At 46.8% G+C, this 26,084-nt stretch overlaps 1 protein-coding gene across 7 annotated transcripts in view; it reads left to right on the forward strand.

The window, feature by feature from the left end:
- TPST1 (tyrosylprotein sulfotransferase 1) overlaps positions 1-26,084 on the forward strand; it is a 104,503-nt gene that overhangs the window by 72,551 nt on the left and 5,868 nt on the right. For 2 of the 7 annotated variants that reach the window (XR_012897145.2, XR_012897143.2), the window contains exons 4-5: positions 9,319-9,369; positions 21,562-21,615. The exons of 1 other annotated variant lie outside the window; for it this stretch is intronic. Coding sequence is in view for 3 of the 6 variants with exons in the window: in XM_075905090.2 (XP_075761205.1) it covers positions 9,319-9,369 (51 nt within the window). In the remaining 3 variants the exon portion in view is untranslated. Of the gene's footprint in view, positions 1-1,465; positions 3,136-9,318; positions 9,370-21,561; positions 21,621-26,084 lie in introns of those variants that run through there. 4 more of the 7 variants (XR_012897144.2, XM_075905092.2, XM_075905091.2 and 1 more) reach the window with 4 other exon arrangements.

The following is a 26,084-nucleotide window of genomic DNA, read 5'->3' on the forward strand; positions in this document are numbered from 1 at the left end:
GGCGACTCAGCCTGCAAAGACGCCAGTAAATCCCAGGCCTCAGTTACTGGACAATAAAACAGATTTATGACAAATTGAGCAGCCTTACCTTTCCTAATATTAAACTTTAAAGTCTTAATGCTTACAACCCAGCTGTGCCTCCATGAATCTGAAGAAAAGGTTGGGAAAAAATCCTCACCGGATCGATGCCAGATGTGTCCAACAGGAAAAATTCCTTATAGATTCCAAAATGTCTGATAGATCAGATCCACAGTGTCCTAAAAACATAGTTCCAATAGTTCAACTGAGATGAGAGAGAGTGGTGCAGCTAACAGAAGGAAGAGGCTTTTGAAAAGTCCCCTGTTCACTTCATAGTTAATTGGTTGTTCCCAATCACCCATCCCAGACAATAGGAAGGTGGCAAATGTGGGAGGCAGGTTCTTGGAGGTGAACTGGGTGGTTATGATGCTCTTAAAGTCTATATACACATTAGTGTTAAGTACATTGTTTTTGTTATCTCCCTGAAAATCCATAAACTGAAGAGGACTGAAATCTAATGTAATTTAAACTCTGTTGACAGCATAAAATAAATGCTCTGCTTTCTCATCACAGCTGTAGAACATAATTACCACAGTTTAATATTGACAAAGTAATAGTATATTTTACTTCAGAATATATTTCCTTCCCCCAAAGCCAGAGAAACCAGTCCTATGATAGAGAGTGAAATTAGTTTCTTGACTATGATTTTTGAAAGAAGGCTTTACTACTTAGGCCAGATTTTTTCTTTTTCTGGTTTTGTGTTGATAGCTGTATAGCTGTCTTAAAATTAAATGGCAAGGGCCGACCGAGCTACTGGCACTGAAACCGATCCAGCAGTGCCCAGTCCTGTTGGTCATGGGGTCCCCCAAGCAGCAGCTAGCCCCAGAACCTCAAGATCTACCACATTGACTGCTGCAGAAGTCACGGGTCATAGAAAGTTCAGGAATCTGATTTCTGAGACAAGCACAGAGCCCTAATCATAAGCATTATAAATGAGATTACTGTTCATTGAAGCAAGTGTTCTCTTCAACTGTAATTCAAGTTTGTGCAGGAGTAGCTGTTCCTAATTCTCGTTTATCTTACAAAAAGCCAAAGGCATTCTGGTATGTGGTATTGATAAAATATAGCCAGCTTTTTATAGTATTGGTTAAATTTCTCTCTTTCACTGCAAAAGAAGCACGCACCCAAATACGTGGATTTTTTTTTTAATTGACATAATGGTAAAAATTACGTTGCAATAAACAAAGATGTCAGTCTTGCCATGAGTCATGTGTTTCAGTAAGTAACTAGCTCTTTGCTTGCTAGCCTTCATGTATGCTTTTCCCCATCTGCCTAACTTATCGATAGACATGGATGAAGAATAGGGGAAATAATTAATGCTTTTTCTAAAAAGTATGCAAATTATTGAATAAATCGTTCCACTATAACTACTGCTCTTTTAATACAGTCTAGCTTTCTTAAAAGCTCCTGATGGTGCAGTATGCTGACATATAAGAAGCAGAGAAATTACAAAGAAGAAAGGTGGCCCAAACGAAGATGCTGTATGTTACACGTTCTGGCCAAGACTCTAATTGAACCGTCTGGAGGAGCAGTACACAAGGTGCCGCTGGGGGATGAGAGGCAACAATTGTTCAAAGCCCTCCAATTTTCTGGGTTTGTCTGGGAGCCAAAATGGCATTTGGTGTAGCTTAGCATGTTAGCAGCTATTCTAAGTTATGGCATCTTCCTTGAGTCTACACAAACCAGAACGGCCCCACATAGGGGCTTGCAGGAGCCAGAGCAGAGCTAAATATGACTACACAATACTGCTAGCTGTCTCTTTTAGGAGCTACAAAGCTGAAATGGAGAATCCTTAGCCATCTTTTTTTTTTACATTTAATAAAAACTGGTACATAATTTTGATGTTTCTAGGAAAGCCGTCTCTGTCTCCTAACCTTGATGAGCAGTCAGTCAACAGGTCAGCTACCTCAGAAAGGAATATCTTCTTTTTACTTTATTCAATAAATCTTTTTGAAAACTTACAAGGGAACCTTTAATGTTAGAACTCTGTGCTGCTTCCCACTATGTAGTCCACTTCTGGCTATTTGAAAAAAAATTGCCAAGTTGTATATGAAATTCAGATACACTTTTACAAAACCCCACCCAGTCACCAGTATGCACTTCTATATTTTGCTCACTGTTCGAGCAGAATACTATTCAGGCAACTTTCCAGCTCTGTGAGGATTGCATGTTTTTTGCCATCTTCGGAGGACAGGTTAGAGGAGGGAAGAGGTGATTTGTATAAGAAAATCAAACACATTTATAATAATGGCCCCTACTTTAAGGTCTTTAACAAACCTAGGAAGAGGAGAGAAAATAACTGAATACCTTCTTAAATCAGGAAGCCTGGTTTTGTTTAGTGTAATATGTTCTGTATAAACTAACGTTTTTTTAAATTAATACTTAAAAGTGTTATTTAGATCTTGAACTGGTAGCTCCCAAATGGAATTAGAGCTGCAAGTGTTGAAATACAGGATATATGCTGTTTCATTGCCTGCCTGGCTTGTAGAATGTATGTATGTAAGAGCTGAATATGTAAATATCCTCCAAAATTCCTAATCAGATTTTTCTCTTGCATTGTATTTTGGAAAATGTTGCAGTACTGGTGCTTTTTATGTAACATCACATGGGATCTTTGGTTTAGATTATCTGTTTTGTGAATAAGAATTCACATGATAGGAAACTGACTGTTCATAACTGATGGAAGCAAAGAATCCCTTCAGTTATAAATATTTAAAATGTCTGAATCAAATTTAGTTTTTCTTCAGTATCTACATTACAAAAATGAAACACGTAGCAAATTACAATATCACTCTTTTTTGCATTAGTCTGATCTGCTGTGCCCAGTGTGCTTATGGAAAATTAATAATGCTGTATCTCTAGAGGGCTTCATTGTGTGTTTGGCTCTGCCATGATATTAAAATACTAGCTGAGGAGGATTTGTCTTTGGTAGTGTGTGAATAACTGTACAGCTGTTTTCTAGGTGCTTGTTCCTGTATCTCTTGCATGAGAATTTTATTTTGTAAAATTGTGACCATTGTTCTCTGAACTGATCAAATAAAACATTGCAAAATGTAACAGGAGAGAACTAGATCTGTATTTAAATCCTGACCCAGCACTATTATTAATCTTGTTTAGATGGGTCGCTTTTTGTTGAACAAATATTGAGCAACATAGTGTGCTTGGGCTATATTGACTTTTTAATCTGCGTGTTGAAATATTTACTACCACACTGAAGTAATTAGTATTTTGGACATTTTTTAAATAACCGAGCTAATGATTTTCACTTTTGTCGCAATTATATTTTCCTCTCTTCCTAATTTTGATTTGATGTAACAGATCTTATTGTTTTCATGAGCTATGTTTTCTTCCACTACAAATTCACATTAATATGGAATTGATAGCTGAATGTTTCCGAGGCATTCCATTTCTTGTGTGATGCAGAATGGTTTCATTTTGTGGATAGGTGACTAGATTGTTCCGTACTATTAATGTGACAAGACTGTTGATGCATCACTTTCTTAGCTGCTGTCCAGAGAGATGAGCTTCATTGTAATGGCTTAACTAAAAAATAAAAATCTGTCATAGTCTGCTGAACTCAAATGTTTACAAGACGTTATAGGATCTCATTGACCAGACACTGAATTTTTGACCAGTGAAGCTTTCATTAACATGATTGTGGGAAGCTATGGTTATTGTGGGAAGAGCTTCAAGAATGTGAATGAGAACTGTGCCTATTATTATGGATCACTATTCTGTCTTTGTCCATGCCTTTTGAGATAGCAAGTGTCAAGGTTTTGCAACATATATAAATGGTTCCCTGCTTCCCTGGTTATAGTTTTAGTAAAACCTGGGTCTTTGGATGTGTTTAACCAATCTAGCTATAGAAATAGCGTAGTGAAAGTTCCCAACTCGCTTAGTCCATTCAACATGAGTCATATTGTTTAAAGTTGGACTCATATTGGGGTGAATTATTTTGCAGACAGGAAACGGAGCTGACTCAGCTTCCGAGCCAAGGCCACTGCAGTATACCGACTGAGTTATCATTTCAGGGACAGCGCTGCAGCTAATCTGAGATTATAATCAATGTAACATATTGCACAGACTGTATGTAGCCTAGACTCCCATTCAAACGAGACAAACTGTCAATTCTGTAGAAGCAGGGTTCTTTCATTTGATATTAATTGTATCATGATAACCTACTACAAATTGTATTTAATTCCTCTTTTTAATGCAGTAATTAGTTGTAATTTTGCAGAGATTTCTGCATGACACCATATAGTAAGGAAAGACTGACTTTAAAAAGCAGTGTTTGTATAAGTGGTACTTTTTATGTGTGATAAAGCTTAATTATCATACTCAATATGCTTGTCTGCTCCTGGCATTTCTGGATATATAATCACACACACACAACTTCTACAAACTTTTTAGGACCTAAACATCTACAGTTGATAATTGCATGAATGCACTTTTTTGAAAAAGGCATTGTGGCTCATGGAAAGCATTGCTTCCTGTTAAAGCTGTTGTGAAGGTTCACCAGAGGCAGTAAAAACCACTCTTAAATCTAAACTGTAATTAAGCCCCAAGAGAACTGGAACTATTCCCTACAAATTATGTTAATACACTGATTTTTTTTGCAAAGTTTGGCGAATAGAATGCTTTGTGAGGAGTTGATCTATACATATTTAACTTTAGAAGACCAAATGAGGGGGCTGGAGCACGTGACCTATAAGGAGAGACTGAGGGATTTGGGTTTGTTTAGTCTGCAGAAGAGAAGAGTGAGTGGGCATTTGATAGCAGCCTTCAATTTCCTGAAGGGAGGTTCCAAAGAGGATGGAGAAAGCTGTTTACAGTAGTAAGGAATGGAAGAACAAGGAGCAATGGGCTCAAGTTACAGTGGGGGAGGTCTGGGTTAGATATTAGGAAGAACTATTTCCCTAGGAGGGTGGTGAAGCACTGGAATGGGTTCCCTAGGGAGATGGTGGAATCTCCATCCGTAGAGGTTTTTAAGTCTTGGCTTGACAAAGCCCTGGCTTGGTTAATTTAGTTGGGATTGGTCCTGCATTGTGCAGGGGGCTGGACTTGATGACCTGCTGAGGTCTCTTCCAGCTCTATGATTCTATTTGTTACACTGAACTATTCCATTAATAATTCTAATGGTCATGACATTTAAACATAGTGTAGAAATTTGACTTCCAAAATGAAAACGGGGAACCTGAAGTGAATTTAATCACCTCAGATATAGTCAGTAAGGTGTATAGGTAGGGCCCTACCAAATTCAAGGCCATGAAAAGCACATCATAGAATCATAGAATAATAGGACTGGAAGGGACCTCGAGAGGTCATCGAGTCCAGCCCCCCGCCCTCAAGGCAGGACCAAGCTCCGTCTACACCATCCCTGACAGATGTCTATCTAACCTGTTCTTAAATATCTCCAGAGAGGGAGATTCCACCACCTCCCTTGGCAATTTATTCCAATATTTGACCACCCTGACAGTTAGGAATTTTTTCCTAATGTCCAATCTAAACCTCCCCTGCTGCACTTTAAGCCCATTACTCCTTGTCCTGTCCTCAGAAACCAAGAGGAACAAATTTTCTCCTTCCTCCTTGTAACACCCTTTTAGATATTTGAAAACCGCTATCATGTCCCCCCTTAATCTTCTTTTTTCCAAACTAAACAAGCCCAGTTCATGAAGCCTGGCTTCATAGGTCATGTTCTCTAAACCTTTAATCATTCTTGTCGCTCTTCTCTGTACCCTTTCCAATTTCTCCACATCTTTCTTGAAATGTGGCTCCCAGAACTGCACACAGTACTCCAGCTGAGGCCTAACTAGTGCAGAGTAGAGCAGCAGAATGACTTCACGAGTTTTGCTTACAACACACCTGTTGATACAACCTAGACTCATATTTGCTTTTTTTGCAACAGCATCACACTGTTGACTCATATTCAACTTGTGGTCCACTATGACCCCTAGATCCCTTTCCGCCATGCTCCTTCCTAGACAGTCACTTCCCATCTTGTATGTATGGAACTGATTGTTCCTTCCTAAGTGGAGCACTTTGCATTTCTCTTTATTAAACCTCATCCTGTTTACCTCTGACCATTTCTCTAACTTGCTAAGGTCATTTTGAATTAAGTCCCTATCCTCCAAAGAAGTTGCAACCCCACCCAGTTTGGTATCATCTGCAAACTTAATAAGCATACTCTCTATCCCAATATCTACATCATTGATGAAGATATTGAACAGTACGGGTCCCAAAACAGACCCTTGAGGAACTCCACTTGTTATCCCTTTCCAGCAGGATTTAGAACTGTTAACAGCAACTCTCTGACTACGGTTATCCAGCCAATTATGCACCCACCTTATCGTGGCCCTATCTAAGTTATATTTGCCTAGTTTATCAATAAGAATATCATGCGAGACCATATCAAATGCCTTACTAAAGTCTAGGTATATGACATCCACCGCTTCTCCCTTATCCACAAGGCTTGTTATCCTATCAAAGAAAGCTATCAGATTAGTTTGGCATGACTTGTTCTTCACAAACCCATGCTGGCTATTCCCTATCACTTTATTACCTTCCAAGTGTTTGCATATGATTTCCTTAATTACCTGCTCCATTATCTTCCCTGGGACAGACGTTAAACTGACCGGTCTGTAGTTTCCTGGGTTGTTCCAGGAACCGTGATACCTGGTCTTTCCCTGTAAAATGGGGGGAAGGAGGTGTGCTTTTACTCTATAATAGGGGTGGGGCCATGATTAGTTTTTGCCAGACTGTGGCAAGTCTCAGCACCACAGGCCAGAAGCCCTGAGCATTAGTGCTGGCACATACACATCTCCAGGCAGGCTAAAGCTGCAGCTGTGAGCACCACTGCTATGTCATGGCAACCAGGGAAGCTTGGCACTCTGTTTGTAGGACTTGTGGTGGCAGTGCCTGCAGGCAAGACCAGTGCATGGAGCCACCTTCCCCACCTCCCCCAAGGGTCGCAGGGATATGCTGGCTCCAGCCACTTCCAAGCATGGCAGTAGTGGAGGGCCGGGGGGGGGGGGGGTGAGCCTGCCTTAGCCCTGCCACACCACCAAACATAAGCTTATCGGGTAGTCAAGTCACTACTTGACTGGTCCCCTACCCCCCTTGCTGCCTCTGTATCAGAGGCAGCAAGTGAGGATGCAGGAGCCGGCTGGGGGGAGCAGGCAGCACAGGTTCCGTGGGTTGGGAGTCAAAGGTGCAGCGGGGAATCCGGGGTAGTGGAGACTGTAGCAGTCCACACTTGCCCCGGGTTCTCCTCCGTGCTTCTGCCTTTAAAATGTAGTAAGAGCCGCGGACTACCTGATTAGTTGATTCATTGAAATTTAACTTCCCTGCTGCCTGAGGTAAGTCCCCCACATCTCCTCCTGCATCCTAACCCTCTGCCCTGAGCCCTCTCCTGCACCCCAACTCCCAGAGCCTGCATCCTGACACCCTGATCCAGCTCACCAACTCCCACCCAGATCCCACATCCCCACCCTAACCTCCTGCACCCCAAGTCCTCCTCTCCCGCCCTACCCCAGAGCCTGCACCCCAGTTGGAGCCCTCACATCCTCCTGCATCTCAATCCTCTGCCCTAGATGGAGCCTCCTCCTTCAATCTGAACCCCTCATTTTTGGCCTGGGCCTCTGCTCCCCTTCGCCCACTCCATCGAGTTGCATGTAGCCCATGACTGATTTCTTTTTTTCTTGAGGTCAGTGGTTCCTGATAGGAAAAAGGCTCCCCGCTCCTGCCCTGTGCTATGCAGATTTCACAGGGAAGACGAGCATTTCTCAAAAAGGGATTGGCAAGGGGATGGTGAGGTTATTTTAGGGGCATTACAGTATTGCCACTCTGACTTCTGCACTGCCTTCGGAACTGGAAGGCCAGAGAGTGGCAGCTACTGACAGAGCCCAGCTCTGCAGGGATCAGCGCAGAAGTAAGGGTAGCCATATCCTCCCATGATATCCTCCTGCGGGCACAGCCACCATTCTCCAGCAGCCCGACTCTGAAGGCAGCACTGCCGCCAGCAGCACTGCAACCTGCTCTGCAATAACTTTGTGTCTCCTCCCTTCCACCTCCTAGCCATTTCCTCCCTCCCTTCTCTTCATCCTCCTCTCCCCAAACTCCCTTACCCTATAACAGTGGTCCCCAACCTTTAGAGGCTCCCGGGCGCCCGGGAGATGGGGCCACTCACGCGCTGGGCGCCTGGGGGCGGGGCCACGCGTCCGGGGGCACGCCAGGGGACTGGGATGCCCTTGCACCCGGCTCCGGCGTGTGCCCTAGGGCCGGGGCTGGGGCCGCCCGAGCGCCTTGTGCTGTGGGCCAGCGCTGCCGCCCGAGCCACACGCCTGGGGCCGGCACCGGTGCACCCGAGCGCCCGCAGGTGCCCCGGGGCTGAGGCCACCCGAGCGCCGCGCACCCAGAGCCGGTGCGTGTCGTGCGCCTAAAGCCGGCGCCTCCCGTTAGCCGGGAGCGAAGCCGGCCCAGGTTGTCGGCGGGCGCCCATGAATGCCCCGGTGGGCGCCATGGTGCCTGCGGGCACCACGTTGGGGACCACTGCCCTATAACTATCCCCCCAGCCACTGATTCCCTCCTTCTCTCCTTTCCGTACCCGTTCTCTGAGTGCCTCCATCTGAACAAGCTGTGCAGGTGGCCCTTCCCCGAGCTGGTCAGCTGAGCTCCCTGCATGTGTGAGAGCTCTGAGCAGAGCTCAATAAACAGCCGCAATCATGCAGCTTACAAGGGACTTAGATCACAACCCAAACCCCTGCACCCAGTCATCTATCCCAAGCTCCCTTCTGCACCCAATCTCCATCCCAAACGCCACACCTCCTCCATTAATATCATGGAAGAGTGCAGTTCATGACTGCTTATCAAATTCTTGCCCTCCCCTGTCTTAAAAGAAGCCTAAATATTGTGCGAAGACTATATTTAGTTAAAAATCAACATACATTAGTAGCTACCAACCAATGGGACTCAACTTTTTTTAGGCAAATAGCAAAAAAGTACAAATGCAAAAGGCGATAACAAGAAATCATTTAAATCAATATTTTCTGTTTGCTGACTTAAATGTTGATTAAAATCATTGGTTTAAATCAATGCTCCATGCTCCAGGCATGTCTGATTAGCAGGACTAGTTCCAGATGACCCAGACTAACCTATCTTTTATTGAATAGGATTCCTGTTAGCAGTTTGAACATCATATAATGATAGCATCTGTTCAAAGTTTTACTATGTTTTTTCCCCCAGGTCTATAAAGGTGAATTTCAGCTTCCTGATTTTCTTAAAGAAATGCCACAGGTACAGTATTGATTTGTTTTCTTTCTCTCTGGCAAAGTGATAGGGAGCAAATGTGTGTATGAGAGAGATGTGATAGGCAACTTCATTAATAACTGCTTCGGAGAGAACCGATGTTTGCCTTTCAGTGCCATCATAGATAGTTGTGTCACAGGCAATATGTCCTCCTATGATAGGAAAGCCTTACATGACAGAAGTTGATGGTAATAATGGTCAGATTTGTGAAGACTTGTGGGCTTCGTCTCTGCTGCCAGGTTTTTTTGGCAGAAAAGATGCTAACAAGGGACTCATTAGCATAAGTCATGATCTCATTAGCATATTTTCTGCCGTTTCTTTTTGCGCAAGGGCTTTTTGCCAGAAGAACTCGCAGTGAAGACATAGCCATAGTGTTTCAGCTTCCCTCTAAAGGAATGGGTAAACGATCTGAGTGTGGAGTTTACGTTTTGTTTCCCTTTGGAGAATTTCCTCATCTGAATTAATGAAGTATGTACCATAAACTGGGTATTGCATCTATTTTGCCCTATTATCTACAGTAATTTGATTTCCTCCCTTCCTGTACATGCTGGCGTCACCTTATATCCTGTTTTTAATAATTAGTTCCATGCCTACTTTTTCTACTTAAGGTCTTGTTTGCTAGTGGGTGATAAGAAAGCAGTGTGCCTAGCCAACTTTTCCCATGGGACTTGAGATCTTCATTGCTCTTCTCATGCACACTCCTGGGGAATCCTAGCAACCCCACACTGTTCCTGATCTTGTTGTGTGTCTGGTATGGAATATAGTACACCACGTCCAACAAGAGAGGAGTCCAAGACAAGGTGCCAGACAAAAACATTCCTGGAATCCTGGGAAACTGCAGATCTGACCTTTGCTGTTCAGGCCAAATGTCATTTGGAATACCCAAAATTTCATTTGGAGGTATTATTATTGGTAGTAAGGACACTTAATCTGCTAACTGTTGCCTTGTTCTAAATCAGGTATAGAGCAGATAGTGTTTTGGCACACTTCAGTAAAGCAATTCAGTCATGGGCAGTAAAGATAGGTTATCTTATCAATTACTAAGAACTGTGAACTAGTAAATATATTTCACAACTTTAATTGTAATTCAAAATGGGACACAGTATTAAGATGTTTTATTCTCATAATCTATTGAATTCAGGGCATTTCGTTGACCTTGTAGTGCAATAAAAAATGGTTTTTTTGGGGGGGGGGAATTATCTGCCCCAAGTATTCAGGTATGTAGTAGTAATATATACTATATATAATATAGTTAGTTATTAAACACTTATAATAATAATGAGGTGCTTATACATGGCATGGTCCTTCCCCAAAGGATATTGAAGAATAGTTAGAACAGCAGCCATGTCAGCAGTAATAACTAGAGAAGGTGTTTCCTTGTAGTTTCACTACAGATTTGAGATTTTTCAGACCTAAACTACCAAGAAAATCCCTGGTCGAGAGTTGGTATCAGTAGAACTCTAACAAAAGTTTTCCACCTGTATGTGCAGCATCTCAAACTCTGGGTGCTGTTGATATGTATCATTACTGGTCTTCTGCTAACAATTCAGTGACCTTCACTTTAATCAAAGAGAAAGCAGGACTTAATTCTTAGAATTCAATTAGATTAATACATAGATGTCTTGTAACTACAAACAAGTTTTAAAGAACTAAGAAATATAAATAGACCATCACACAGATATATTTTTCAAATTCTATATTGAAGAATTATTGTAGAATAAATTTGTGTGCTATAAAACTATCAACCACATTTTTAATTGCTTTTAATATGGTGACTCTAATGACAAAAAAAGAAAAAATGCATTTCATTGTGCCTTGTTCTAGTCTGTTCATCTGCATAAAACATCATGCAGATTGCCTTGCCCAGGAGCAAAAACATGGTCACTCACCCATACCATGAAGATAGTAAAATACATTCTTCTTCGAGTGATTGCCCATGTCCATTCCATGTAGGTGTGTGCGCATAATGTGCACACCTTGTTGAAAATATTACCCTGAGCAGTACCCGTTGGGCCAGCAAGGGAGCCCCCTGGAGTGGTGCCGGTATACTGGCCAATATATGCCCCTGTTGGCTCTCCACCCCCTTTGGTTCCTTCTTACCACCTGTGATGGTTGTTGGAACATGCTCTTGCTCTCGCCTAGCAAGAGCCCTGTAGCAGTAACTCGTTTCTAAAGTTCTTTGTTCTAGGTTTCAACAGTTACAGTTCTTATCAGTTCTCTAAGTAGTTGCTAAGTGATGTGTTCTAGTGCTAAGGACCCACCCTGGCCCTTGCTCCGTGTGCCCGGTGGGTGCGGCGGGGCATGCCCGGCCCGGCCCGGCCCTCAGGTCTTCAAATCCTGTGAAAAGTGCCAGAGGCCTGTGCCCTATAGTGACCCATGCTCTGCTTGCCTTAAGTGCTTGGGAGAGGCTCACTTGTCCGAGGCCTGTAAAATGTGTAAGGTGTTTCAACCACAAACAAAGCAGGAAAGAGTTGCGCCTGAAAATCATTCTAATGGAGGTGGCTTTACATCCAGCACCATCATCGTACCCAGCACAGGCCTTGGTGCGGGAGGCCATCAGGCCACTTGCGCACCTCCCTGGCACCGTGTAGACCTCGGCACTGTTCCCAGTCCCTGGTACCTCAGAAGAAAAGGAGGTCTTGCAGGGGTAGGTTGCCTCCACAGCATGTACCCTCCATGCGCCCTCAAGTGGGGCACGCGGCACCATCAGGCACTGAGCCTTCTTGGTTGGGCAAGCAACCAAGTCCACACTGGGATGCCAGCCCTAGGACTTCCCAGAGCTCTCGACTCTGGAGACTTTTGAGGCAGCCATGGATCTGATTGAGCTGTCCCCCTTTCCGATCCTGGCACTGACCTTGGGAAAGGATCGGGACCCCGGGCAGCACTGAGCAGAGCCTACGTACCTAAGCACCGGATCCTAAGAAGCACTGCTCCGCTACAGTCACTTCCCATGCTGCTCCGGGCCCGACTGCAGCATCGCCGACAGGGCCGGCACTGACAGCGATTTCCAGGGCTCGCCGAACCGCAGCGAGCCCCGCTCGCCAGCCGCGCTATCCGGTGATCTGTGCATGCACAGATCGCCTGAACCCGGCTCTTCCGGGTTGCAATCTACTCGCCACGGGCAAGTAGATTGTATTATTTGTCGAGCCCTGGCGATTTCAGCCCCAGCCTGTGCCTCGGCACCAGACTGGACACCAAGGCAAGGGTCTCAACTGGCGCCGAGCGCAGCACCAGCCACCATGAACCGTCAGCCCCATTCAGGGCTTCCCGGGCCTGGCCATGCTCCCGCCTCCTCCCTGCTGGCACCGGGGTAAACTGGAATCAATGGTTCGGCACGCCCCATCAGCCAGATCACCAGCTGCATCTCCCTCCGCCCCACCATGATCAGCGTCGGCGTATTCAACCGACACGGAGGTGGAGTCCATGTGATCGTCCAGGGGATCAGGTCCCAGTACTGGTCCCACTTCCACTGATCATGGCACTGGAGTTCCTCCTCTCAGCAGCAGCAGCATCAATAGGTGCAGCCAGTCCCGGTATTGGTGATACAGCAGTCCTAGCTCCCCACAGACTCCAGGCCCATCTCAGTGGCCATTTTGGACCCCATGGGCCTACCACCAGAGCCAGGGCATTGGCCCCTCTAGGCTGGAGTCGGTCCTCGCTGGGTCCAGGGCTCCCCTTTCGATGACCCCCGCTGACCCAGTCACCCACATCAGGGCAGTCACTTCCCCCAGGACAAACCTCCTTATGGCCCTAGGAGACTGAGGGCCAGGAGCTTCAGCCACCCACAAGGCCCTCACCAGCAGCCTCTCAGGCCCTCTCACCAGCTGAGGCCCCTGTGGAGTTCTTCCTCTCCTGACGAGGCCATGGGTGACACTGTCCCTTCCATGGACTTGAGGGCACACCAGAACCTCCTTTGATGCCTGGTCCAGAGCCTGGGGGTCCAGGCTGTGAGGGTGTCGGAGGACTCCAACTCGACTCTCAACATGTTGTAATCTGATAATCCCACCAGAGTGGCCTCCCCATTAATAAAATATCTAAGTTCCTCTGGCCTCTATCCCACCGATGGAGAAGAGGGCCGAGTGTCAGTACTTCGTGTCCCAGGAGGGGAACGAATATCTCTTCTCCCATCCGCTTCTAGGGTCCCTAGTGGTCCAGGCGGTGAATCAAAGGGAGAGGCATGGACAACCAGGAGCTACCCCCCAAAATAGGGATGCCAAAAAAATGGATTTGCTAGGCAGGAAGGCCTATGCATCAGGAGGCCTATCAGCAGGTTCTGCTGTCTCGCTATGCCTATAGCACCTGGGCCTCTATGGATAAGTTCACCAAGCTACTCCCCAGGAACTCTTGCCCCGAGTTTAGAGCCCTCTTGGAGGAAGGCAGGGCAATCTTTAGGGCCGCGCTCCAGGATGCCCTCGATGCAGCTGACACGGCTGCGTGTTCCATGGCTATGGGCTGGTTATGCACTGCAGTTCCTGGTTGCAGGGATGCGGGGTGTCCCTTGAACTACAGAACACCATACAGGACCTCCCCTTTTAGGGCCCCTCCTTATTCTCTGAGCAGACGGACCAACATCTGCAAACGGCTTCAAAGATACCCAGGCCACCTTAAAGTCCTTGGGTATTCACACCTCGGCTACCCAGAGGTGCTTCTTCTCTGGCAGGAATGCCTGTAGGCCTTCCCAGCAGGGCGCACGCCCTGACTTCTGTAGCCATAACAGGAACAGCAATGGGAGGAATGGCAGACACCGTTCCTGGCCTACCAGCCTACTAGCCTCGTCCCTCCCCTTCCAGAACCGTCTAGTCTCTTTCCATCGCACCTGGGAATCTATCACTTCGGCCCGTTGGATCCTAGAAATGGTGGGAAGGGGGTATGACCTTCTGTTCTCCCCCTCCCTCCCATTCCTCTGCATTGTCCCTCTTCAGGGATCCCTCTCATGAGCTTCTCCTGCGAGCGGAGATGCTTCATCTTCTCACCCTGGGGGCTGCAGAGATGGTTCCCCTGGGATGTTGGGCAGGAGCTTCTATTCCCGATATTTCCTGGTCCCCAATGCCAAGAGTGGGCTCCATCCCATCCTGGACCTCGGAGATTTCAATGCCTCCGTTGTCAAGAAGAAATTCAAGATGGTGACTCTGCATCCATCATTCCTTCCCTTGCTCCCGGAGACTGGTACGTTGCCCTCGATCTAAAAGAAGTGTATTTTCACATTTCTATTGTGCCCCGCCACTGTGGATTCCTCTGTTTTATGGCGGGCAGGGACCACTATCAGTTTACAGTCCTCCCCTCTGGGCTTTCCATGGCCCCCTGGGTCTTCACTAAGTGCATGGCCGTCGTCGTCGCCGCTCTCAGAAAACGAGTCATCCAGGTGTTTCCATACCTGCGGGGATGCTCTGCCAACCAGCCCACATCAGTCTGGTTCAAGAACTTTCAGGAGTTGGTCTGCTTCTGAATGTGCCCAAATTGACTCTGGTGCCTACTCCAGTAATAGTTTGTGGGTGTCAATCTGGTCTTCTCGACAGCCAAGGCCTCCTTCCACAGATCCTGCTTCCTGGTAATCAAGTCAGCTGTCCGGGACATGCAGACGTTCCCAATAACCATGGCCAGGGCCTGCATGTGCCTTCTGAGCCTAATGGCCATGTGCTCCTACGTTTTACAGCACACTAGGCTCCGCATGCGCCCACTGCAGATGTGGCTGCTGAAGACTCACAACCTGTCCTTTCGTACCTGGGACAGAGTGGTGACCATTCTTCCCCCCCCCCCCCTCGCCACGTCCTTTGCTCCCTGGACTGGTGGACCCGGGAGGAGAAGGTCTGCACCAGAGTACCGTTCTCCAGGCCATTACCGATCCTCTGGCTCATGATGGACGTGTCATGATGGACGTTGGGAGGGGGCCATCTTGGAGACATGCAGACGCAAGGTATGTGGTCAAGGGATGATCTCTCCCTGCAAATCAATGTCAGGGAGCTCTGAGCGGTCCACCTCGCCTGTGTGGCCTTCCTCCCCTGGCTCGGGGCAAATCCGTCCTCCTCCTGTCTGACAACACGGTGGCGGTTTCGTACATCAGCAGGCAGGGTGGGGCCCGCTCTCCTCACGTGTATCAGGAGGCCCTTCACCTGTGGGATCTCTGCACTGGGGGCAGGTATCCACCCGATTTCCTCCTATCTCCCAGGCCCCCAGAACACTCTGGCCGACCAGCTGAGCAGGTCCTTCTCTGGCCACAGGTGGGCCCTCGGGGGGATGTAGCCCTGGACATCTTCCGCAGGTAGAGGTTTCCCCGTCTGGACCTGTTCACCATATGCCAGAACAGGAAGTACTCGGGGTTCTGTTCGCTCATGGGTCTGGGATGGGGCTCTCTGGGAGATGGGTTTCTAATTCCCTGGCCCGAGGGGCTGTTGGATCAGCAGGAATGGTGGGAATGCGTAAAACGGGTGTGGGAATTCAGGGCGTCCCTGATTCTCATCGTGCCCGTATGGCCCAGACAGCACTACGCTCCTGAGCCTGTCGTGCGACAGGCTGGTTATGCTCTCGCTAGTCCCTGACCTGGTCACGCAGGACGTTGGCAGACTTTGCAACCCAGACCTGCGGTCCCTACACCTGATTGCATGGAAGCTCTGTGGCTGACAGTGGCGGAGCTTCAGTGTTCGGCCTGTGTGCAGGAGGTGTTGCTGGGGAACAGGAAACCTTCCATTAGGGCTACTTATCTGGCTAAATGGAAGCAGTTTTATATCTGGTCCACCCTGGGGGGGAGGTGCCCCGGTCCCCGTGGTCCTGGACTACCTTCTGGGTCTTAGGCTTCAGGGGTTCTCCTTCTCCTTGATTAAGGTCCACCTAATGGCTATCTCCGCTTTTAACATAAGAACATAAGAACGGCCGTACTGGGTCGGACCAAAGGTCCATCTAGCCCAGTATCCTGTCTACAGACAGTGGCCAGCACCAGGTGCCCCAGAGAGGGTGGACCGAAGACAATGATCAAGCAATTTGTCTCCTGCCATCCCTCTCCAGCCTCTGACAAACAGAGGCCAAGGACACCATTTTATCCCCTGGCTAATAGCCTTTTATGGACCTAACCTCCATGAATTTATCCAGCTTCTCTTTAAACTCTATTATAGTCCTAGCCTTCACAGCCTCCTCTGGCAAGGAGTTCCACAGGTTGACAACACGCTGTGTGAAGAAGAACTTTCTTTTATTAGTTTTAAACCTGCTACCCATTAATTTCATTTGGTGTCCTCTAGTTCTTCTATTATGGGAACTAATAAATAACTTTTCTTTATCAGCCCTCTCCATACCACTCATGATTTTATAGACCCAATCATATCCCCCCTCAGTCTCCTCTTTTCTAAACTGAAAAGTTCCAGTCGCTTTAACCTCTCCTCATATGGGACCCGTTCCAAACCCCTAATCATTTTAGTTGCCCTTTTCTGAACCCTTTCCAAGGCCAAAATATATTTTTTGAGGTGAGGAGACCACATCTGTACACAGTATTCAAGATGTGGGCATACCATAGTTTTATACAGGGGCAGTAAGATATTCTGGGTCTTATTTTCTATCCCTTTCCTAATAATTCCTAGCATCCTATTTGCCTTTTTGACCGCCGCTGCACTCTGCGTGGAAGTTTTCAGAGAACTGTCCATGATAACTCCAAGATCTCTTTCCTGATTTGTCGTAGCCAAATTAGCCCCCATCATACTGTACATATAGTTGGGGTTAATTTTCCCAATGTGCATTACTTTACACTTATCCACATTAAATTTCATTTGCCATTTTGTTGCCCAATCACTCAGTTTGGTGAGATCTTCTTGGAGTCCCTCACAGTCTGCTTCTGTCTTGACTATCCTAAACAGTTTGGTATCATCTGCAAACTTTACTACCTCACTGCTTACCCCTTTCTCCAGATCATTTATGAATAAGTTGAAAAAGATTGGTCCCAGGACTGACCCTTGGGGGACACCACTAGTTACCCCTCTCCAATCTGAAAATTTACCATTTATTCCTACCCTTTGTTTCCTGTCTTTTAACCAGTTCTCAATCCAAGAAAGGACCTTCCCTCTTATCCCATGGCCATGTAATTTACACAAGAGCCTTTGGAGAGGGACCTTGTCAAAGGCTTTCTGAAAATCTAAGTATACTATATCTACTGGATCCCCCTTGTCCGCATGTTTGTTAACCCCTTCAAAGAACTCTAATAGATTAGTAAGACAGGATTTCCCTTTACAGAAACCATGTTGACTTTTGTCCAACAAATTTTCACCTGGGTGCCAGGGGTGAGACCTTCTTTGCGGACCTGATGGTAAACAGGTTTTTGAAGGGCCTGGACAGGCTTTGTCTGCATGTTCGGCAGCCTGTTCCCCAGTAGGTTCTTAACTTGGTCCTGTCCAAACTCATGGGACCTCCATTTGAACCCCTGGTGCCGTGTTTGTTACTACACCTGTCCTACAGGGTATCCCTGTTAGTGGCCATCACATCAGCCAGGCATGTGTCTGAGCTGAGGGCTATCACTTCAGACTCCCCTTGTACAGTTTGACAAAGTCAGGTTACGCCCCCACCCCTGCCTAAGGTGGCGTCAAACTTCCATGTGTCTCAAGACATTTTCCTGCCAGTCTTTTACTCCAAGCCCCACGCATCAGGTGAAGAACAGGCGCCACACGCTTTGGACCTTAGGGGGACCTTAGCCTTTTATTTAGAGAGAACAAAGCCCTGCCGCAAGTCGCCCCAGCTCTCTGTTGCCATTGCAGAGCGGCTGAGGGGGCAGCAAAGGATCTCCTCCTGGATCACGGCATGTATTAGGGAATGCTACGGGCTGGCAGGAGTCCCAGCTCCTGCCCTCACGGCCCACTCTGAGCACACAGGCCGCCTCTGCAGCTTTTGTGGCTCAGGTCCTGATCCTGGACATCTTCAGGGCCACCACATGGTCCTCTGTCCACACCTTTGCTAACCATTATCAGGCAAGGGAAGATGCTGCCCTAGGTAGGGCTGTTCTCCACTCAGTGGAAGGCTAGAGCTCCGATCCCACCTCCTGGGGTTTCTGCTTTGGAGTCTCCTCCATGGCATGGATGTGACTCGAAGAAGGAAGAACAGTTACTTGCCTCGTAACTGTTGTTGTTCGAGATGTGCTGCTCGTGTCCATTCCAAATCCTACCCTCCACCCCTTCCTCTGAGTAGTCTGGTAAGAAGGAACCGAGGGGGTGGAGGGTCAGCAGTGGTATATATTGGCCAGCATAGCGGCGTCACTCCAAGGGGGTCCCTGCTGGCCTAACAGGTACTGCTAAGGAAAGAATTTCTGACGCTGCATGGAATGGATACGAGCAACATACCTCATCACTGTTGTTCTTGGAGATAAGAAACCGTTCTGTACTGATATTGACTTGCCTGTAACAAAACCACCCCCCAAAGAATCCTCCCTGGGGAGGGGGATTTTTACCAGGTTAAATTAAAAGCAAAAAGAAGTGATCGTGTTTGTAGGAATGCATACAACCTTTAGGCTCAGTCCTGCAGTCCTTAGCTAAAGAAATTCCCAATAATAGTCACATGAGTAAAGGCTAAATGGTAGGACCTCTGTAACTGGCAGCACTTCTGGTGGTGTATAAATACTGTGTATGAAGTGCTTGAAATGCCAAAGACTATCCATGTTTGTCGTTGTGGGTTTTTTAAAGGATTGTTTGTGAAAAGTTAATTAGGCCAATCCAAAGTTTAAATTGCAAATGATCTAATGTTAATGTGAGTCTGCTCTATGGAACCAGGGAGAGAGCCCTGGATGGAGAGGAGATGAATTGATGGAGTAGAAGGGCTGAACTGAATGGAGTAGAAGTTGATGAGGCGGGCACCTGAACTGAATGAAGAGAGCTGAACTGATAGAATGGGTGCTAGGAGAAGCAACCTTATAGTAGGGCTGGGAACAGGGTTAATTGCTGCAGTTGGGGCTAGCATGTTTGAGGCCAAAAACTCCTGCAGCAGGGGCCAGTACATTTGGCAGAATGGGGCAACATTACTTGTCATGCCCCCCACGAAATAGTTCAACAATCAAAAGACAGGACAATGTAGCACTTTAAAGACTAACAAGATGGTTTATTAGATGATGAGCTTTCGAGGGACAGACCCACTTCCTCAGATCAAATAGTGGAAGAAAATTGGCACAACCGTATATGCCAAAGGGATACAATAAAAAAAAAGTGAACACATATAAAATTGACAAATCAGATTTTAGAACAGAGGGGAGTGAGGGGGGGAGATTAGTGTCTATGAGATAATGATATTAAGGGTGATAATTGGGGAAGCTATCTTTGTAATGGGTAAGGTAGTTAGCATCTTTGTTAAGGCCCATTCGTAAAGTGTCAAATTCATGCTTAAATGAATTTCAAGACAGACTTTCAAGACAGACTGAAAAAGCAATATCATCTTTCTCTCTTTCTCTCTCTCTCTCTATATATATATATTAAAAAAAAATTCCTGCAGAATGAGAGATTGACATCATGCTTCACTCGGTGACCTGCAGCCCCTCCCTCTGCCCTCAGCGGTGTGGCCTCCACCGAACTCTGGGGAGCCGCAAACCACGTGGCCTCCCCTTCCCCCGTGCTTGGGGGGAGCCGGAGGAGCCACAAGCCATGAGGCGTCCCCATTCCCTTCCCCTGTGCTCTGGAGCTGAGGGTGGCCAGGAGCTGCGCAGTCTCCAGCTGGGCCTGCCATGCCAGGGCTTCGGCCCAGCCCAACCCCCTGGTGGCTGGGGGAGAGAGCCGGGTGTGCTGGGGCCAGGCCTCAACTCAGCCTGGCCCAGCCCCCTGGCAGTTGGGGGTAGAGAGCTGAGGCTGCTAAGGCTGGTAGGGAGAGAGGGGGAGAGCCAGGGCTGGCATGGTCTTGGCCCTGCCCGACGGCGAGCAGGGAGAGCTGGGGTTGGCCTAACCCAACGGCTGGGGGGAGGACCAGGGCTGCCACGCCTGTGGCCAGGGGAAGAGCTGAGGCTGCCTAACCCTAGAGAGTGGGGGGTTGGCGAGAATAGTTAGCACAGCCCCCTACTCTTTTTCTTAAAAAAACCTTACATCATGAGTCTTTTTATTTCTTGGGGTTAGCAGTACTACAAAACTGGTGGTTCCAAGAACCTGCCAGCCATGCTGAATTGCATGTGAGGGGAAGACCAGGTCATTAGGTGACTCACTAAAACACTTCCTCTTTCCCCCCTTCTCACTCTGATGCCGTAAGATGTGTATTAAAGTCTGTCAGATAAGTGGCAGTTTAAGCAAGTTTGAGTAAACACTGGACACTGGTTCAGCCCACCGTGCTTATGAAATTTCATTTCTCCAGAACAACACTTCCTCTGTGATGAGTTGTGAGCCATGGGCAGGTTCTAGATGGGTCACAGTGAGCTGGCCATCCACTCCCCCAGCTGCGTTGGCTCTTATCCCATATGCTGGGCCCTGCTCTGGGCATTGCAAGCTGGCACACTGGGTTTCAGTGCCACTCGGGTGGCCCAGTGCCATTCCCATTTGGCCCAGTCATGGCAGAGGGGTTGCTGAGTCAGACCTGAGTGTGCCAGATTGCAATGTAGATGGGGAGCTGGTCTCATCCTCATGTGGCAGGAGCTGCCACTGTGTGGTGAGTGTGGAACAGGTTCGCTCTCCAATGTCTCCCCCACCCAAGTCTCGTTTCTGCCCTGGGCCAGGATTAAGGTTGTGGTGCCAGGGTGTTGGGAGCTGCTGCAGGCTGTCAGTGGCCTCTCTGCAGGCAAAAAGACAAAATGCAGTTGGTAGGTGACTTTAGTAAAAGCTTTGGGAGCCAGTGCTCTAGAGGTATTGCCATTCTGTGGAGTAGCAGGGCACTGGTAGTTAGGATGTACAGTGGCTACTTTGCTCTCAGTTTCCATCTTTAATAACATACTTGCTTCCTTCCTTAGGTCATTGGGAAGGTTAATGTGATGTTTGTAACCAGTTTGTGAGAAACTTTATTCATATTTTCAGTTTTGTCATGATCTCAGGATAAAAGCATAGTCACAGACTGTAATTCAGTATAAAAAGTAGAGGAACAAACTCTTTTTTTCCTTAATGATAACTTAACTATGTATGTTAAAACTAGAGATCCAGAAAAGTACACGGAAGAATTGATCACATGTGAAATTAAACGTTTTGACTTGCCACATCAGTTCAAATTTGAAAACATTGTTAATATAAAATCCAAAATTGGTTTCTTTTGTTCCAGCCAAAGAAGACAGTAGAAAGGAAGTCCCGTGCAAGATAAAATGAACATGGACCAGTAAAGTAGAATAGTTGTCTATTTCATGTTTTCAGATCATTAAACTCTTAGCTTTGGGCATCTGGAATCTTTCTGATAAACCTTCTTTGTGTGTGATCTCTAACATGGGCTTTGCTCTCTTACTGGGTGTTTGCCTGTTTTTACAGCTTGAACAGTTAGTGCTCATGCTTTGCAAGCTGTGCTTAGCTAATATACAGCCATTAAGAATCTGACACCACTCAGCTAAATATGCTGTTGCTTCATAGTTTTGTTCAGCTCTCGACTGCTGGCTAAAGTGTCTATGCAGCTAAAGGCGAAAAATTATTTATAAATGCCTGACTTTTTAGCAGTAGTAATATAGCAAACTGAGTTGAAGAAGTATGCAGTGGTTATTTCATAGAACTAAATGATGGCAAAGGCTAATTAAGCTACAGTGCTGCATGTGTAGTTGCAATATGTGTACAACGTGCACAATTGTGTCGAAAGTAGTAAACATCTGTGTTTGAATTTCTGAATAGTAGAAGTTAAGCTATTTTAAAATACTTCATAGAGCACAGTAAATAGAGCCTAAATTGGCATGTTTCCTAAAGCCTATAATATCAGTTATTTGAATATAAATAATTCCTCTTTTTAAAAAATTGACCTGTGCGAAGTCAGCAGAATTTGGTTTTCAACCTGCCCCAACTGTCTAAGTTCCAAATGAGATGGTTAAGTAGTATTCAAAATGGAATTCTTCTAATTCATACAGTAACACTTACATCTGCTTAATTAAAAGGTAATAGTTCTTTTCTCCAAAAAGAAAAAACCTATCAACTGAAGTCATAAAAAAAATTGAGAGATGAGGTGGATGAGGTAATATCTGAAACTTCTAGCATTTACGGCTAGAAGGGACCATCATGGTCACCTCCTGCACATAACAGTACGATGACCATATATTCGGAACCAAAAATCGGGACACATTAGCCACACCATCTAAGCTTAGGCCACACCCGCCTGCCAGGGGAAGTCCAGCCCCAAGGGTAGTACTTCTGGGGGTCAAGATGGACACATGACTGGAAGTAAATGGCTATCACATGACCCCTCTAATAAGTTCTACCACCATCCTCTACCAATAGGGATGGGTTTGGGCCCCAAAGAATCCCCCCTTGTGCAACTGTACTGCAATTGCATTAACCCAGGCCCCAGACCTATGGTCCCATGACACTGCAGCACCAGGGGTCCAACCTCGATTGAAGATGAGATCCAGGATCTGAGACTTATTACTGTGCAGTGTAGATACAGCCCCATTTGATTCAGGGCCTGGGAGTCATCCAAAATAATGCGTACCAGTTGCAATTAATTGGTAATTGGAGGGGGTTGGAGCAGCTCCCCACCTGCTGTGGGCAGAGGGCTGCCCCAGCCCTCTGGAGGGCCCGTTGTAGACGGGTTACTCTGATCTGGAGCAGCCCCTGTCTGTGGGGGACCTCAGGGTCCTGCAGGCAAGGATTATGCCAGTGTGCAGAACACTGCACTAACCCTCACCACCACTGCTTGCAAGGTACATTGCCCATGGAGATCCATGGGGCTGGGCTATTTTATATGTAAAGCGACTGAGAAGTGTATATGCCAATACCATGATTGCAATGCCTATATGATGTAAATAATGCCAAATAATAATTGCCAAATAAGACTACTTCCGAACCTGCTTACAAAGGACCTGATCGAATTTAAACTTTAAGCTAGGATTGGACCAAAAGCAATCTGTGGACATTACCTCAGAAGATCCAATTACCATTTAGTTACTCTTTAAAAATATAAGGGACTAGTCAGTCAAAACCCCACTGGCCTGGTAGAGGCAATCTTTGAAGAAAATTGGAGAGACTTCGTCTAACAAAAGCGCTTTCTCTCATTGGACATGGGGGCTTTAGCACAGGTTTCACTTTGTGTCAGAATAACCCAGAAATACTTTGTCACAGCTAACTCCGTTCAGGTCTAGACAACGTGCAGCCCAAAGACAGAAGAACGAATCCCTTGAAAGTGGAAGTCAAAACATCTCTTCTCTTCACAGATCAAACAAAGGGCTTGTTTATCCGCCCCCCCCACCCCCTTCCCCCCACACACACGTGTCATGACAACCCTCCCTGGAGAGCAGTGGTCTCCAACCATTTTACACCCAAGATCACTTTTTAAATGTCAGGACAAGCCAAGATCTACCCCATCTCTTCCCCAAGACCCCACCCCTTCCTTGAGGCCCCACCTTCTCTATTCCCCTCCTCTCCATCACTTGCTGTCCCCAGCCCTTTCTTACTCTCACTGGCTACGTCTAGACTGGCATGATTTTCCGCGAATGCTTTTAACGGAAAAGTTTTTCCGTTAAAAGCATTTGCGGAAAAGAGCGTCTAGATTGGCACGGACACTTTTCCGCAAAAGCACTTTTTGCGGAAAAGCGTCCGTGCCAATTTAGACGTGGTTTTGCGCAAGAAAGCCCCGATTGCCATTTTCACGATTGGGGCTTTTTTGCGCAAAACAATACCGCGTTGTCTACACTGGCCCTCTTGTGCAAAAGAATTTGCACAAGAGGGCTTTTGCCCGAACGGGAGCGGCACAGTATTTCCGCAAGAACACTGACAATCTTACATGAGACAGACAGTGTTTTTGCGCAAATTCAAGCGGCCAGCGTAGACAGCTGGCAAGTTTTTCCACAAAAGCATTCGCTTTTCCGTTAAAAGCATTTGCGGAAAAGAGCATTTAGATTGGCATGGACGCTTTTCCGCAAAAGCACTTTTTGCGGAAAAGTATCCGTGCCAATCTAGATGCACTTTTGCGCAAAAAAGCCCCGATTGCCATTTTCGCTATCGGGGCTTTTTTGCGCAAAACAGTTTTTAGCTGTCTACGCTGGCCCTTTTGCACAAAAGCTTTTGCGCAAAAGGACTTTTGCCTCAATGGGAGCAGCACAGGACTTCCGCAAGAAGCACTGATTTCTTACATGAGCTCTTCAGTGTTCTTGCGGAAATTCAAGCAGCCAGTGTAGACAGCTGGCAAGTTTTTCCGCAAAAGCAGCTGCTTTTGTGGAAAAACTTGCCAGTCTAGACACAGCCAACATGTTTCTGTGTTGTCTTTATTTATGAGGGGCAGGGAACCTGTTTTGAGTCAGAGGGTCACTGGCCCACAGAAAAGTCAGTCGGGGCCACATAAGGGAGATGCAAAAAACCAACCTCACCCCCCTGGCGCACTAGCCACAGGCGAGATTAACTCTTCTGGGTTCCAGGGTTAGTGGAATTTGTGGGCCCCTCTACAGTCTGAGGTGGGGCCAAAAATGAGGGATCCAATGTGTGGAACAGGGCTGCCAGTGAGTGGGATAGGGATGGGGTGCAGAATCTTGGTGGAAAATAGGGTACAGGAGCAAGCTGGGGGTAGGTGTCTGGCCAGGAGGAAGGGGGTAGTAGCAGGGTTCTGGTGAGGGCTGGGGCAGGGTACTTGTGGGGGGGGGGGGTCTGGCCAGGGGGAGGGGACAGGGACAGCTCGGGCCAGTACTTGGGGATCCTACAGCTGCCTGCCAGGTCCAGGTTTCAGGAAGAAACACGGGCTGTTCCCCCAGACAGCCAGCGCACTTTCTGAAACGCCAGGCCTGTCGCGTGCCTGCGATTTCCTTCCCCCGCTGCCTTTCTGTAGGGGGGCGGGGGCGAGAGGAGGAGTCCTGGGACTGCGCACCAGCTCCAGTTGCTCAGGAAGTGCGCATTCTGCTATTCTGCTCTCCTGGCGCAGTCCTGGGACTTCTATTTCCCATTCCCAGAGTGACATGGTGATTTCACCGCTGTGGCAACAGATCCAATCTCTGCGGGCTCTTGTGGAGCAGCAGGAAACTGTGGGCAATCTCTTGGGGCGATTCTCAAACTTTTTGGCCCATGGACCACATGGTTTAATGTAAACCTTTCTATTAGCAACGGGTGGGCCACAGAAACTCACTGATAATTACATCCAAGCCATTTTGCTAGTGCTGCAGCTAGGAAGAACAGTTTAATTTAAATTATTAAATGGATTAAGCATTTGATCTCTCATGTTAGTTTATCAAACTTAATTTTAAATAAAGTAAAATATTAATTTATTTCCAACACAAAATGTTTCAATGTCGTCTTTCTTTATGGCAGGATCAGGGGCTACCATTTACTCCAGATCAAACCAGTCAGTGACCGTGCCCCATGCTGCAAAAGGAAGCCAAACAAAAACAAAACAGATGGGGTGTCTGCTACATACTTGGCCTTTATATGGATTGCTTCAGAGAGAAAAAAATCAGCTGCGACCTCCTTAAAATTCTCCCTGATCTCTCCACTGTGGAGAGGACATCTGTACAATCTCTAAAATCCAACTGCTAAATAAGGATCAAACCAGCAGACAAAGGGGATGCCACTGTAGTTCTCAGCAGTGATGATTACATCAGTTATGGCTACCCTTGGACTATCCCAAGAAATAACTGCCCTCATGCATGTTGCAAGTCATATGCTTGACCTGGT

Source organism: Pelodiscus sinensis, chromosome 21, assembly GCF_052426305.1.
Source record: "Pelodiscus sinensis isolate ZL-2025 chromosome 21, ASM5242630v1, whole genome shotgun sequence".
Lineage (NCBI taxonomy): Eukaryota > Metazoa > Chordata > Testudines > Trionychidae > Pelodiscus > Pelodiscus sinensis.